Here is a 14,999-nt window from a genome sequence, read left to right as displayed (position 1 = left end):
TCTCAGTTGAGAAAATGCCCACCAAATTGGCCTGTGTGGTGTATTTTCTTGATTGATGGCTGATGAGGGAGGGCCAGCTTACTGTGGGCAGGTGGTCCTGGATGGCATAACAAAACAGACTGAGAAAGCCATGAGAGCAAACTGGTAGACAGCACTTTTTAACCTGTGGGTCGCATGTCACATATTGACATTATGATTCATAACAGCAACAAAATTACTTAAGAAGTAGCAACAAAATAATTTTATGGTTGGGGTCACCACAAGACATGGAACTGTATTAAAGGGTCACAGCATTAGGAACGTTGAGAACTGCTCTATGGCCTGATAACAGTTCCCACCATCTTCCCTCACTGATGAACTGTTACCTAGAAAGTAAAACAAAACAAACTCCTTCCCCAAGTTAATTTTGGCCATGTTGTTTTATCACACTAATAGAAACTCCAAGATATCATACTAGCCTAGAATTTCGTATGTAGTCAATGTACAGGGCATATACTCTCTCAAGAGCTTATTAACCTATTATCTTATTAATACTAAGTATAATTAACTAAAGATCATTATTCTTGGAGAACGAGAACAAACAAATATAATCAAACTTTTTTGTTTTTGAGACAGGGTCTCTCCATTTAGTAGTGGCTGTTCTGGAACTATGTAGACTAGGTTGGCTCCAAACTCAGAGATCCTCATTTTTAATCAAGCACTATTCCCAAACCAATCTGAATGAAGACAAAACTAATAGTCACAGCCTTTTATTATATGATTTATATTTAATTGTTAACATTTACTAAGTACTGAACTGGTACCAGTTCACCCTCACTACCTATGTATCCTTGGCTAAATTAGGAAATATTTCCAAAGTTCTATAAATGACAAAACACAAAAAAACCTCTCTTGAAAGCCGTGGTAAGCAGTAACAATTCTGAGAACTCAGTAGGTAATGCTGAGATGCTGGCCTTGAATCTGCTACATAGCCAAGGAAAGCCTCCAACTTCTGATTTTCTTGCTTCTACTTCTTGAGTGCTGAGATCTAAGTTTTTAGTGTTTTGGTTTTTTCTTTAATGTTCTAGCCCTTTTCAGTGGTTGAAGACACCCAACATATGACCCATCTTTAAGTTTGATGAACACTTACACTTACATATAAACAAAATGTGACAGGATGTAATGAAATGGAGGAAGGCATAACCACCTTTAAAGACAGATAATTTATCCTTTCCATAGAGCAAACCAATGAGATGAAGCTATGCTCCAAAGTTTATAGTCTTTGTTACACTTCTCTGTTTTTGCAACAATGATCAATAAGAGTCTTTTTCTCTTAAATGCTGACTTTCTTGGAGGGTGTCTGAAATTTCCTTCCTTGTTTTACTTTGGAAAATATAAACCTCAATCTTCAATAATTAGTCATAACTTTAAAATTCTATTTCTAATCCAGACTTTGCTGCACAGGTCTCCACCTGCATATATTGAGCAGTCTGCTTGAATTCTCCATGTGGTATTCCAAATTAGACATCAGGTTTCCCACCTCATTAACTACTGCCGACTCATTTTTAAGTGTTCAGCAATAAACATACTGTTTTAGGCTTTTACTATTTAAAATCCTTAGAGTGTCCTTAAAACACAGATTCTAATATTCTTCCAATGTTCTAGAAAAGAGGTCAAGTAACTGTTCCTCAATCACAGGAAATGATGACACAGGATTTTTAAAACACAGTTTACAGGGCTAGTGTTCTAGGCACTATTCAGTAACTAGAACAACTTTTAAAAAATAAAATACAGGGACTAAAGATGCAGCTCAGTGAGAATGCTTGCTTAGTACACACAAAGTCCTGGGGTCGATTCTTAGGGGGCAAAGGGAAAATTTCGAGAGGAAAAGAAAATTAAATAATCTAAGCCCTTTCTTGCCATAAACTTCGATTGAAGGAGGTCAATTCAATATTAAAACTAAAGCATAATACAGACATTAGGACACTTCACAAAAAGGGCATTTGGTGAAGTGATTCACATATGTCCTTATGCAACATTCCACGCTCTGCCTTTACTACCACACTTGAAAACTTTACCTTCATTCTTTTATGACAAGAACCCAACTTGACCCCTGAAACATTTTGTTAAGGTTGGTTCTAAAGGTCCTTGGGTTGTTTTGAAAACTTGACAATATCTTCATGGGATGCAAAGTACTGACCATGCGGACATTTAAAGCAATGGGCCAGTGGCTCTGAAGGTCATTCCAAGCATCTTGCATATTCCTACCGAAAGTGTCTCTAACAAAATTCCTCTGGGCCATACATACATGCTGTCACTCAGAAACAGGGAAAGTGCTCTGCAGCCGGAAGGTTCCAGCTTTGAGGAAGGCTGGGAGGTTGTCGTGTGTGGGGGCACTCTTCCCTGTTCTCTCCCTGGCAGCTCACAGCAGAACTACAGGTAAGGTCACTGACCAGACCCTGATCACTGTGTGGTAGATGAGTTCTGCACGTGGAGTTTGAGCAGTTTTCGAGCAGGTGATGAATCTAATTGTTCCATGCTTCTTTTCTCTGCAAAGGAAAGGAGCCAACAACCACATTTCAGTTATTGGAAACTCCATGTGAATACTGTGCCAGACAGTGAAGGGCAGTAAATGACACATAAGAAAGTCTTTGTTCTCAAGGAGATGGCAGACAGTAGGAAAGTCAGTATGGTGTGATAAATAAGAAAACGGATAGAGGAAGCCAGGAAAAACTACGGGAAAGCATCTGTAGTTCTACTTCATGCATTCTTGAAAACTGAAGCAGCCAAAAAGCAGAGGGTATCTTCATGGAGTACTTTTATGAATTTACACTTAGGCATGTCTACCAACATTCAACTTACTCTAGGGAGTAAAACAAGTCATATGGTTTAAATCTAAGGATCTTCTGCCTGGAGAGGCAGTATATAACCCAAACGGGGCACAGGCAACCCTGAGCGCCACTTCCCTCGAATGATGCACTTACTGAGCTGTACTGACACCTTCTGGAGGTACTGAGTACTTTCATCCATGAAAGCTTGCAGCTGCTTCACTGATCCTTGCAGCTCATCCATCTGCAGACAGAAAGGTCAGTGTGAGCTGCAGAACTTTCAATGACTCTCCATACTGCCAGGCAAGCTCCTGCTTTGGAGCTTTAGGCTAGCTTTTCCAGTCTGGAATACTTATGCCAGACAGTCTCTCTTGGCTCCCACTGAACCATAGTCCACATTTCCTCAGCTTGCTCCATGCCCCAGGAGATTGACCCCCCAAACCTCTACCAACAAGATGCCAAGTCCTCTAGGTTTGGTTTAAGTTGACAACTAAGGAGCTAATAGCCACTGTAGGTAAAATAGCAGCCCACTGTTCCTCCTGTATTCTTTACCCCCTTTACTGTTTTATTAGCACTTAACATTATATATTTACTTAATTTTTTTCCTGTTTTCCCAAGGTAGAGAGGTTTGACATCCTTATTACACATCTTTTAACTTCCAAAGATTTATGCCATAGCTTGCATTTGCACTGTCCTCCTGAGGCTTACAAGCCTTAAGAGGCTTGGTTGCTGCTACTAAAGTGTCATCACCAGGAGGCGATGAACCTTTTTAGAAGTAGTTTTGGTTTCTGGGAGTGTGAAGTGGCTATTAGGACCTGACCCCCACCCCCACCTTGTTACCATTATCATAACAGGAGTAATCTCTCTGCCATATGTTCCCACCACAATCTATTACATGGTCCCAGTACAAATCAACAGGGTTTAAACAACCACGGACTGAGCCAGGTGGTGGTGGTGCACACCTTTAATCCCAGCACTTTGGGAGGCAGAGGCAGGTGGATCTCTGAGTTCGTGGCCAGCCTGATCTACAAAGTGAGTTTCAGGACAGGTTCCAAAGCTACACAGAGAAAACCCTAATGCAAAAACAAACAAACAAAAAAACCCACAAAAAACAGCAATAACAAAACAAACAAAAAACCCAAACCCACCACGGACTGCAATAAACAGTCAAAACAATCCATTCCTCCTTATAAGTTACTTCAGGTATTCTGTCATGTCATAATGCTAAAAAAAGCTGACAAGCCTAGAAAGCTGGGTAACCCACATAACAAGCCTAAAACACTGACCACCAACTCCATGCAGGCAAAGACTTGGTTCTGATTCCGTAAGATTTCCTGGTAGTCGGGCTTTGTGTTAAGGACTTCCTTCTGGGAAGACCCAAGATAAGTCGCAGGATCCACTTTGATCTCAGTGATTTTGGTTTCAGATGATCCTCTAAAAGCAACAACAACAAAAATAAATTAAAATAAGGAGTTTTCCTAAAATTTATAATCATTTTCTGGAAATGATATAAAAGAGTGCCTTTGAGAGAAAAACCTGTCCCAGTCTCAAAAGTCTTGTTCCTCAAAGCCTCTTCACACCACTCCTGTGGTTTGGGTTTCACCTGACATTTTATAGCTGGCTTTGTAGGAGGATACGGTTGGGAGGAAAAGCTTTCAAATACCAGCTGAGAGATTTGTGGTGCTGCACACTTACAATCCCAGCAATTGGGAAACTGAGATAGAAGGATTGTGAACTGAGGTACACCTGGGGATTTAAGGCCAATCTTGGCTGCAAGGTGAGACCAGATTTTAAATTAATGAAACCAGTTCAGAAGCCAAAATAAACCAAAATCTAGTTTCTGTACCTTCCTCTGATTTACCTAGCCAAAGATGGCCTCTTACACCTTATACCTCCTGTTCCACTCCCTTCATGGCTTTGCATTTTCACCAAGGCCTTAACCAAGGGATTCTCTCTTATCTACAGCTCAAAGGCCATGTGCTCACTAAAGTCTCTTGAGGACTGATGCTGGCCCAGTGCCAAGTGAACAGGTGCAAGGGTGGCTATGTGCCCATCTCCCTGTGGATTTTGAATAGTAGCCAAAAACAGAACATAGAAGCAATTCTGTTCTGGATCTGAAAACAGCGATACTTAGTCTTCCATTTTTGTCCCTCCCTTTCCACCAAAGAAAACAAATAGATACTTTAAAGTTGACTGAAATATGAGAACAGATTCATCATTGTTTGTACAAATAGATTTGAAATAAACCCGAATCAAATACAACAAAGAAAAGGCAGCTGCTCCTTTCCACTTCTTGGGTCTAACCTGGGCATCTCATCGGGTGGAATCTCCTTCTGGTACTGTTGTAAGAGCTGATCCCAAGTCTGCCGTTCTACAGAAAACCTGTGGGATTTGGGAAGGGAAATTCACTTAACTTTTGGTCACATTTTTAATTACTCAGGGCAACAATAAGTACTTTAGGCATGTAATCTGGCTATAAAATGCATTAAAAGGTCATTAAAGGATTAGAAAGCTCAGTTGATTCAGAGGATATTAATTTAATCAAGTAATGCACAAGCTGTTAAAATCAAATTAGCACTCTTATTCCTTGACTGCACCCTATGAGACTGTCTACCAGGGCTGTTCATCCTTCCAACTCTAGAGCCGACAGACCAGTACTGCCCACCATGCTCACCAGGCATTTTCTCCGGGTTCAGTCACGTCCCTGATGGAGAACAAACTTCAGGTTTTCAAGAAAGGTTAATTCATTTTACTTACTTTGCCATATATTCTTTCACCTCAGCCACTGATGTTTCCAGTGAAAACTCTGATGTTTTTCTGGAATATAGATAATATTATGAGATTAATATGAATCTTTCAACAAACACTTGTTTTTAATCTTACATAACTTTGGTGACACAAATATATTCATAATTTTTATTCAGAAAATATTTATTCTTGAACTCGATATCTACTTTGCACTAGGAATGTCTAAATGACTTCTAAATCTGTTTTTCTTATCAACTCTAATTCATACCATGGTGATTAACCTTTCTAAATATAGTCCTTTATTTTTCTCCTTAGCTTCAAAACTCCATGACTACTGCAAACAGAATAAAATCCAAAACTTTTTAACTTGGTTCTTAAGACTGTGTTCTGGCTCCTCTCCACTCAGCAATTTCTCTCACGGTTCAGCTCAATTAGATAATTACTTCTAATGGAAAAGAAGCAGACACTGAAAATGCCAAAGTATCACAGATATACTTGGTTTTCCATCTGACACAGATTCGTAATGCCACAACTTCTATTTTATACCAAGGCATGTGCACAGTATCTCTAGCAAAGATGCAGCAGTCTGTGCTTAAATACACATTTGAAGTGATTTTGTTGGGCTAAAATAGTTCATGTCTGATTAGAAATGTCACTCTTAAGAACTTGCGAACAGGCAGGCCTTGCATGAATTCTAAATTCAAACCAAGTGCATGAACTGTTGCAGGGTGGAGTTGTGATAGCAGCAGTACCCTTGAAGGATTACCAATTTAGGGGTGATATCCTTTTAACAATAGATTCTATTATTATTATTATTATTATATGTGCACAGCACATATGTAGGTGTGCATATGACACAAAGTGTGTACAGGCCAGAAGACAACTTTCAATAATGGATTTGCATTCTTTCAAGGGAAGTGTGGATAGAAACGAGATAATCAGTTCATGCAGCAAGAGCGCTTACATTTACCCACTAAGCCTTCTTGCCAGCACATTCTGCTAAAATTGTTGCTTGGAAAGAGCATTCAAATAAAAGCTGACGTCTGCATGACAATTAAAGACCTGAGGAATGGCTCCCCCAATCTTTCCACAGCTGTTCCTTCTCACTACCCAGGTCTTTTGTGTTCCTGTCCCAACAGGAAACCACTACAGACCTTCTCTCAAGACTCTAGCAAGGTTCCTGCTCCCAACATCACATCCTACTTGCTGACTTCCTGGTTTATTGCTGGCTGAGATTGAATTTTCTCTGAATTATCTCCTCTAATACAAACATGCAAGAGGGATGTGACTCATTGATCACTATATCCCCTTCCTCATCATCAAGAAAAGCCTGGTACAAGCCAAGGATGGCAGCTCACACCTGTAATCCCAGCACTTGGAAAGTAGAGGTAAAAAAATTGCCAAAAGGTTGAGTCTAGTCTGAACTACAGATGCCCTATCTCAAGAAAGCAAAAATAAATAATTAAAGTGTGCGCTGGTACATAGGTGCTGAATAAATGTTTATTGTGTAAACAATGGCTTTATTATAATCAAGTTTAAGCTCAGTTATAAGTAAGGACACAAAGAGAATTGCTCTTACTCTTCTGAATCTTCAACAAAACATTTCTGTAGAGTTCCATCACTCTCCAGCCTGTCTGTAAAACGTTTCAATTCTTCAGAGAGAGAAGATGCTAGAGAGGATAAATTTATGTTACAAATAAAAGACTACAGATGTTCACAATGAGCTCATGACAAAGATATTAAGGAGTTCCTAAGGCTAGGGTCCCATATTCCATTCACGTCCTCTCATTCACAGAAAACAGTCATGTAAGCAAGCAAATATTTTATCTTTGGAGTTGGAAGTTTAGTTTCATAGTAGAGAATTTGCATAGCAAATTCAAGGTCCTAGCTTTGGTACCCAGCATCAAAAAGACGGTTGTGGTGGTTGGAATGAGAATGGCCCCCATAGGCTCATGTTTGAATACTTGATTACCATTTGGTGGAACTGTTTAGAAAGGATTAGGCGTTAATGGCCTTGATGGAGGAGGTGTGTCACTTGGGTGGGCTTTGAGGTGTCAAAAGACTTGTGCTATTCCCAGTGTGCTCTCTGCCTCCTACTAGCAGATCAAGATGTGAGTCTTATCTGTCCTGTTGCCACGTCTTGAGTGTGCCACCACCACCTCGCCTTCTTTAATTAATAGAGTCCACCATCAAGGACTCTAGCTCTCTGAAACTGTACACCCAATTAAATGTTTTCTTTTATAAGTTGCCTTTGTCTGGATGTTTTATCACAGGGAAAGTAACTAATGGGGCAGGCAACAAAATATATAAAAGAAAATTGTATCCTTTTATTTGGGTAGATAGCTAAATTAGAAGGTAACTTTATAAGGGTTTTCATACTTATGAAAAAGCAGTTAAACATAGATATCTATACAATTTCACTTTTCCCCAGAGATGTGAATTGCTGTCATTGAAGAGAAAGCATGACAGAAGTGGAAAGAAGCGGCGATTTTTAAAGAGGTTACAGACCTGGTTTTAAAGAGGCAGCATCCTCTGTAAAAGGTCAGTGAAAACATGCTGGCTGACTCCAAAAGAGGGAACAGGTCAGGGCTAAGGCACATGACTATGTTTAGCAACTCACCTTTCTCTCTAAAGCATTCAAGGCTGAACTCCTTAGTGTTCTTTAGGAAAGGTTCAAGTTTCTCAACAGAGAACTAAATAAAGAAAAGCATTTTCAGTACAATCACCAAAGTCTCCCAGGCAAGCTCTGTGTGTAGCTTTATGATGCTTAGGATGAACTTAGGATGAAGCTACACAGAGCCTAATTTTTCCACCCAACACTTTTCATATACATAAGTATATAAGGAAAAATTCTCTGTTGCTCACACTCTATTTTGATTTCAGTTTTTTGAGACAGGGTTTCTCTGTGTAGCCCAGGCTATCCTGGAACTTGCTCTGTAGATCAGGCTGCCTTTGAACTCAGAGGTCCAACTGCAAGGCAAGCACTATCACACCCAGCTTATATTCTGATTTTTAACTCAGGGAAAACAACAGTCATTTAATTCTTACAAATTACTTGTTTATCTTAACAGTCGTAAGCACCAGTAGGCCATAAAACACAGCTTAAAAAAAAATTAAAGAAGGCGAGGTGGTGGTGGCACACGCCTTTAATCCCAATACTCAAGAGGCAGAGCAGGTGGATCTCTGTGAGTTTGAGACCAGACTTGTGTACAGAGTGAGTTCTAGGACAGCCAAAGCTACACAGAGAAGCCCTGTCTCAAAAATAACAACAAAACAAACAAAACAAACAAAACCGGGGCTGGAGAGATGGCTCAGAGGTTAAGAGCACTGACTGCTCTTCCAGAGGTCCTGAGTTCAATTCCTAGCAACCACATGGTGGCTCACAACCATCTGTAATGAGATCTGGTGCCCTCTTCTGGCCTGAAGGCATACATGGAGACTGAACACTGTGTACATAATAAATAAATATAAAAAAAAAAACAAAACCCACAAAAATCATACACCCCATACACTCGTCTACCTTGCAGTCAGCCTTGAATGTCTACAGCAACAGATTTTGACCTCTACCCAAATTTATTTTCACCATTTGTTGCCAATGAATAAAATATACTGCAAAACCCGTCAGCTGCTCAGCTAGCAACAGCAAAACTCAGGGCAAAGACAGCACAACTGCCCAGGTCAGTCCCAACCATGGAAAAACACCTTTTCCTCAATTCACTGCGGATACTGAGATCTCTCTGAAGTTGTGACAATCCCACAATGGCAAACGAAAACACGTCTCAACCCCAGGAATCTCACCTGGAAGCTGGAGAGCAGGAGAGCACCAAGCCGTTTGCTTTCTGCTAACTTCAAGCTGATGGACCTGCTGAGCTCTGATATAAAATAGCACATTTCAGAAATATCACAGTGACAGCAAGGCAACAAAACTGGAAAATCTCCTCCCTTTCGATGTAACTCAGCTTAAGACAAGAAGCTGCCTTCTCTCAGTAAGGAGAGAATTCTAATTTTTCCAAGCTAACTGAGAAATCAAGTTTACAATTTCATGCATCCAAATTTTTAAGAGTTATTAGAACCTTTTCATGTAAATTACATTAAAATCTTGTTCTATTTAACAAAGTAGAGTGAAAATACAATGAAACCCATTACTCTGTATGTCAATTAAAAACCAGCAAACAAGGTAGATACAAATAACGCAGATGGCATTTTTGTAACAGGCACTGCAGCCTGCTTTAGTACTGCAAGTCCTCTGAGCGGTAGGGCCTGTTGTTCAGTGGATGAACCCTTGCCTCAAATGTGCATGGGCCTGAATATCACCTTCAGCACTGAAAAGAAAAAACGTTTTCTTATAACAACATAAGCTCCACTTTACAAATGGAGACACTGAGTCAAAGAAGCAAAGTGAACTGTCTGAAGACAGGCTAAAGAAGCCATGCTTCAAACCCAAGTATGCCAGCGAGATGTGTTTTCCTAGTAATAGCACACTGCCCACAGTGATCTAATATTAATAGCCAGCACCAGCTGAACACCTGCCGTATAGCGGACATGTCTCTTCGTTGCTATGCACATCTCATTTAAAATTTAAGGCAAGTATCTTCTGTTTGATTTGGGCTTTTTGAAACATGATCTTGTAATGTAGTAGCCCAGGCTGGTCTTAAACTCCCGGCAATCTTCCTGCATCAGACTCCCAAGTGCTGGGATCACAGACAAGAATGACCATACCTGGCATCAATTCTATTTTGATAACAGATGGTAACACTGTGACACACAGGCTGGTTAGACTCCTTGCTCAAGGTTGCACAGCAAGCAGTGAGAATGGACTGGGTGGGTGCTTTATGTAATCACGTCACTGACCCAAACAACTGTAAGCTATAGATACTATTTTCTTAATTATGTCCATTTAAAAGCAATTATCTTATAGTAAAGGAAGTTGGCTGCAAGAATTCTTGCCCTTTGGCTTTGGCTGACTATTTTAAAAGCATTCTTGTCTCTTGAATAATTCTGGCTGCTGTTAACAAGATTCTTTCTGGCTATAACCAATGAAACATGGCAAATAGCCAAGAATAACCTGAAAAATAATTTCTCTTATTACATGGTTGATTGAGTGTTCTACAGCACTGGCACTCTGGAAAGGGAATGATGGTAGGGCTGGTCTACCATCTCTCTTAGCACATCTAATAGTAAAGTGAATGGGCACTATGGCTCCAGTTTTCCAACTTGGCTGTTTTTACTCATATCCCTTCCACACATGCAGCCACCTTAAAGAAATCACAATAGCTTTAAAACTTGAGGGTCTGCTAATTGTCAAGCATTTGTACTGTGGTTTTATTTTCCCAGTTTACTGAGAACTTAAAACAAAGGAAGTGAAGCTCAAGATCAAACTAGACTGTGCATTACAGCCTGTACTATGATACTGGAAAATAAAACGATTATAAATTTAAAATAAAATTACAAGTTATATTCAAATATGGCATTCCTCCAAACCATTTTACGTTTTGTTCTTGAGTGTTAGGAATTAAATCTCAGACCTCAGACACACAAGCATACACCGCACCACTGAACTACACTCCTAGTCCCACTGAATGTGTTTTTATGTGCATCTTCCTTCTGAGTCATTTCCAGTTCTGAAGGCTAGAATCAGACAGGTATTAACTCTCTTGCCCTCTGTTCCACTCTACGGTATAAGACACAGGAAGACCTCAAATTCCAGCATCCTAGATAGGATGACATATTAAACAATTAGCACCCAGAATTTCTATTCATGGCAGCTCATACATAAACAGCAATTAACACTGATCACTTACTAAGCGTATGGCATCAGGCTGTATAAACAAGAACATGCCCACAGGATTACCTCCGTTTTACAGGTAAGGAAACCGAGGCTCAAGGAGGTAATGTGTTCAAAGTTGCAGGGCTAAAATGTAGCCACGCCGTGTCTATTCTGCTACTCTTCCTGCCACTCCTTGCTCACTGTCTCTTACTTGGGCTGGAATTCCAGTTTTATGCACACAACACCCCACCTGTGATGCCTGGGTGAAAGGGAGCCAATGACATCCGTCGGTTTATTTCTTTCACACTTGCTCGTCGCCAGGACTGCCTTCTGTCTCGGCGACAGACAGACTGTTCTTGAGGGGACAAATGAAATGACCTCAACTGAAGTCTCTCCTGATGGTTGGCTTCGCCACTTTCCCCCTCTTCAGGGCTCCAGCCGAGGTGATTTTTTTCCTTGGACATGCCTTGAGTCATCTCTGGCGAGGCAGAGGATTCGGGCAACACTTCCAAAGGGTTGAGACTTGATGGCAATTGATGATCCTGAGTCTTGGACATCATTGGTTCCTGTTCTAGCATTTGTTATAGAAAAGTCACAATATAAAATCAAAACCCACTGCAAGTAAGTATCTGAGCAGGAGGTGACAACAGAAAATGTATGTCCCCACAAGATGACATAAACTGGCAGTCTCAGCTTCCTGGGAGCCCAGGCAGAAGGAACAGAGAAAGGAAGGAAATCTATGTCCCTGGTAAAGGAAACAGCAAGGAAGCCTTTCTGCAAACAAACAGTGTGTGATTCCAAATCCACCAGGAGCCAGAGAGGGGTTCTGTGATAGCTCAAGAGCCTGAACCAGAGGCAAGAGATACTGAATTAAAACTCACCTTCTGGTCTAGTCGCCGAAGTCATCCTGGATGGAGAGATGAAAACAGGAAAATGAGGGGGTCTGTTCTTCACGGTCCAGCTCCAGGGAGCTCGTGCTTGAACTGCCCTTACTTGCCTCCTCCAATACTATCAGCAGGGGTCACTGACAGCTCTCCCTAATAACTTACTACATATAATCTATCTTAGCTCCTGGCCACTTGGTAATTCAACTAGCTCCTAATCCCTAATCGATGCTATTAGGATCTACTTTGTTTTCCAAACTAGAAAACAAACAAACAACACAACTCCGCATCATCTCTTCTTATTCTCTCCAGATCCTTCCATTCCTGAAAATTCTACTTTTTAATCTCTGCACACGACTCATCCTTTTTAACATATTTAAATTTGAAGTCACTTCTCTTTGGCAGATTTAATGGCCACGAATCTCTTCTCTAAAATATATTTACATGTTTGTCTTCCCAGCCAGACTGCACCGCAAGCCCAGTACCTGTCAGAGACAACTGACCTAAAGAGAGGCAGGAACACAATCTGGCATCTCCCCATCTTGTATGTATCTCTCCCTCCCAAAAGACATCTGAATGTGGGGGGAGCTTGGTAACGAAAAAAACGAATGGATACTGAGGGACCATGCTGAAAGAACAAAAAAGGGTCCTTCAAAGGATCTAAATCACCACAATCCTTATGACAGATACGCTTCACAACTCTTGAGTACTATCAGGAGGCCCAGGCCTGGGGCACAGGAGCAATGCAAGCCCGGCTCGGACCCAGCACTCAGCCCAGTCTGCAACCACAGTCTGGAGTCAGGGTCGCCCCTGTGCCCGAGAGAGAGAACGGCCTTCCCTCGGTAGTCCGGTCGCGAGGAAGTCTCCGAGGCCCTGCGGCTGGGAGCGCCGGGAGGCCGGGAGCGCGGGTGGGCCGGGCCGAGAGGCGGGTCAGGGGAGAACGAGCCACATCCGGGGAGACGTCTGCGACTTCCGACCCCAGCCCGGGCCCCCGCCCCCGTTACTAAAACACAAAATCACCTCTGAAAACTCGGCGTCACCGCAGAGGGTCCTCTCCCCGCGTTCGTACAGTTCTCGGTTCCGCGCCTCCGCCGCTACTTCCGAAATTTCCCGCCACACAACTGCGCGTGCGTAACCAGCGGCTTCGAGCGTCCGACCGTGCATCCAGCAGAGCGCATGCGCACTCCGGTGTTCCATACTCTGGCCCAGCCCATCTTGTCCCTAATAGTTCTGTCCAATTACGGTCACCATCTCTGCAGCCGCACCCTGCCCGGGGAATGCCTTCTCCAGTGCACCGCTTTGCAGACCTTTCCTGCCATACAGCCGACCTATGGAAGTCAGGGAGTCTGGTGCGGCACCCCTGTTCTTGGGCCATGGCTGCCTCTCCATCTCTTTCACGCCAAAAGTGTGGACAGTGACTTTCTCTGGGGACAACTGGAACTCGGAGCTCAGTTTGTCCCTGCCTATTCACTCCTGCTCCACGGGCCCCTTCCATGGCCCCTTAAGCAAAATTCGAGCACATTCCATACCAGCCTCATCACAGGCTACCCCCTGCCAATTCTTGCCCCGCTCCTTTGTTCGAACACTTTTCCTGAAAAGCCTTTCTCTTCCCGCTTCTAGCCTTCTCTTCCATGTTGAAGACCAGATGTTCTATGCTCCCAGGAACCCAACCCATGCCTGCTTCACCATCCTTTGCCTGGGAGGCTCCACAAAGCGGGCTGATTTCCTCAAGACAAGACACTGAATCATCAGAATGGCCCCATGCATCAAAGAAGTGATTTCTTTCTGATCTGAACCTTATGAATGCTGAATAGAGAGCAATAAGAAAAATCCCAAAGTGCCAGGTGTGGTGGCACATGTCTTTAATCCCAGCACTGGGAAGACAGAGGCAGGCACATCTCAGAGTTTGAGGCCAGCCTGGTCTACATAGAGAGCTCCAGACCAGCCAAAGCTACATAGTGAGACCCTGTCTCGAACAAAAGAAAAAAACAAAAACAAAAAGGCCCCCAAAGAGTGGGAGCCAGTGGCTGAAACATGACTTTGGCCATTCTTCCATTGTAATTATGGCCCCTTGCAAGGTGTCTGATAAAAGGTAGAAATGCATGTTACAGAAATTTCTCCTCTACCATGCTGGCCTGGTAGTCTCAACACCTATCTGGAAGAGGTGTGGTCTTGGTTCCCTGAACATCAGTTTCTGGAGCTGGGTTCCTTTATCCATGCCTCCATCCTTCAGCATCTCATGTGTTGGCAGAATTTAGTATTCCCAGTCAGGGCTGGCTCTGCTGGGACACACTGAGATTACTGCCTCACGCAATCCAATGCCAGTCAACATCCAGCCATGTCTTTTCCTTGCCTTGAATTCTCCAATGGCTCCCTCCTCTTTACAAGACGCCTACAAATTCTTTCCCTGTTCCGTATCCAGCTTTCATCTTTTGAGTTCATATCTTCTCCCCCATTTCTGCTTACTTTGAAATAGGTTCTCATGCAACCTAGTCTGGCCTCAAACTCAATATACTGCTAAGGATGACATTGTAACTTCTGATCCTCCTACCTCTCCCTTCTAAGTACTGGAATTATCAATGTATGCCACCATGCCTGTCTCTGCCCCGGTTTGCCTAGGTTTTCAGACATGTTCTTTCTCTCTCTGAACCATCTCCTCTGTCTCCTACCTACAATCCATTACCATTCACTTTGCTCAACATGCCAACTTTGGGTGTACTCCCCAGATGCTCCCTACTTCTGGGACTGGTGATTGATATCTTATTTTCCAGGCCATCTGTTGGGAGCTGGACC

General features: G+C 42.3%; 1 protein-coding gene across 2 annotated transcripts; it reads right to left on the bottom strand.

Moving 5' to 3' along the window:
* Positions 1 to 733: 733 nt before the first annotated feature.
* On the bottom strand, positions 734 to 13,361 carry Dsn1 (DSN1 component of MIS12 kinetochore complex). Of its 2 annotated transcripts, none has more exons than XM_048440873.3 (11): positions 13,227 to 13,361; positions 12,204 to 12,229; positions 11,573 to 11,893; positions 9,354 to 9,427; positions 8,176 to 8,248; positions 7,135 to 7,225; positions 5,565 to 5,624; positions 5,112 to 5,189; positions 4,094 to 4,241; positions 2,964 to 3,051; positions 734 to 2,528 (listed from the first exon to the last, which is right to left on the bottom strand). In XM_048440873.3, exons 2-11 carry the CDS (start codon positions 12,226 to 12,228, stop codon positions 2,443 to 2,445), a joined length of 1,044 nt encoding a protein of 347 aa, XP_048296830.1. In that variant the 5' UTR covers position 12,229; positions 13,227 to 13,361; the 3' UTR covers positions 734 to 2,442. The 2 variants fall into 2 exon arrangements, with proteins under 2 accessions (XP_048296830.1, XP_048296831.1); XM_048440874.3 differs by having other exon boundaries at positions 11,573 to 11,888; positions 13,227 to 13,329.
* Between the last annotated feature and the right edge of the window lie 1,638 nt (positions 13,362 to 14,999).

Source organism: Myodes glareolus, chromosome 10, assembly GCF_982192425.1.
Source record: "Myodes glareolus chromosome 10, mMyoGla1.1, whole genome shotgun sequence".
NCBI lineage: Eukaryota > Metazoa > Chordata > Mammalia > Rodentia > Cricetidae > Myodes > Myodes glareolus.
This window is presented reverse-complemented; position numbering and strand designations above follow the sequence as displayed.

Coding starts and splice junctions, on each gene's coding strand:
- Dsn1 (XM_048440873.3), bottom strand. CDS start 12,228: ATGACTTCGGCGACTAGACCAGAAG. Junction 8,249..9,353: donor TCCTGCTCTCCAGCTTCCAG/GTGAGATTCCTG, acceptor TTCTTTATTTAG/TTCTCTGTTGAGAAACTTGA. Junction 4,242..5,111: donor CCACCCGATGAGATGCCCAG/GTTAGACCCAAG, acceptor TGTTGCTTTTAG/AGGATCATCTGAAACCAAAA.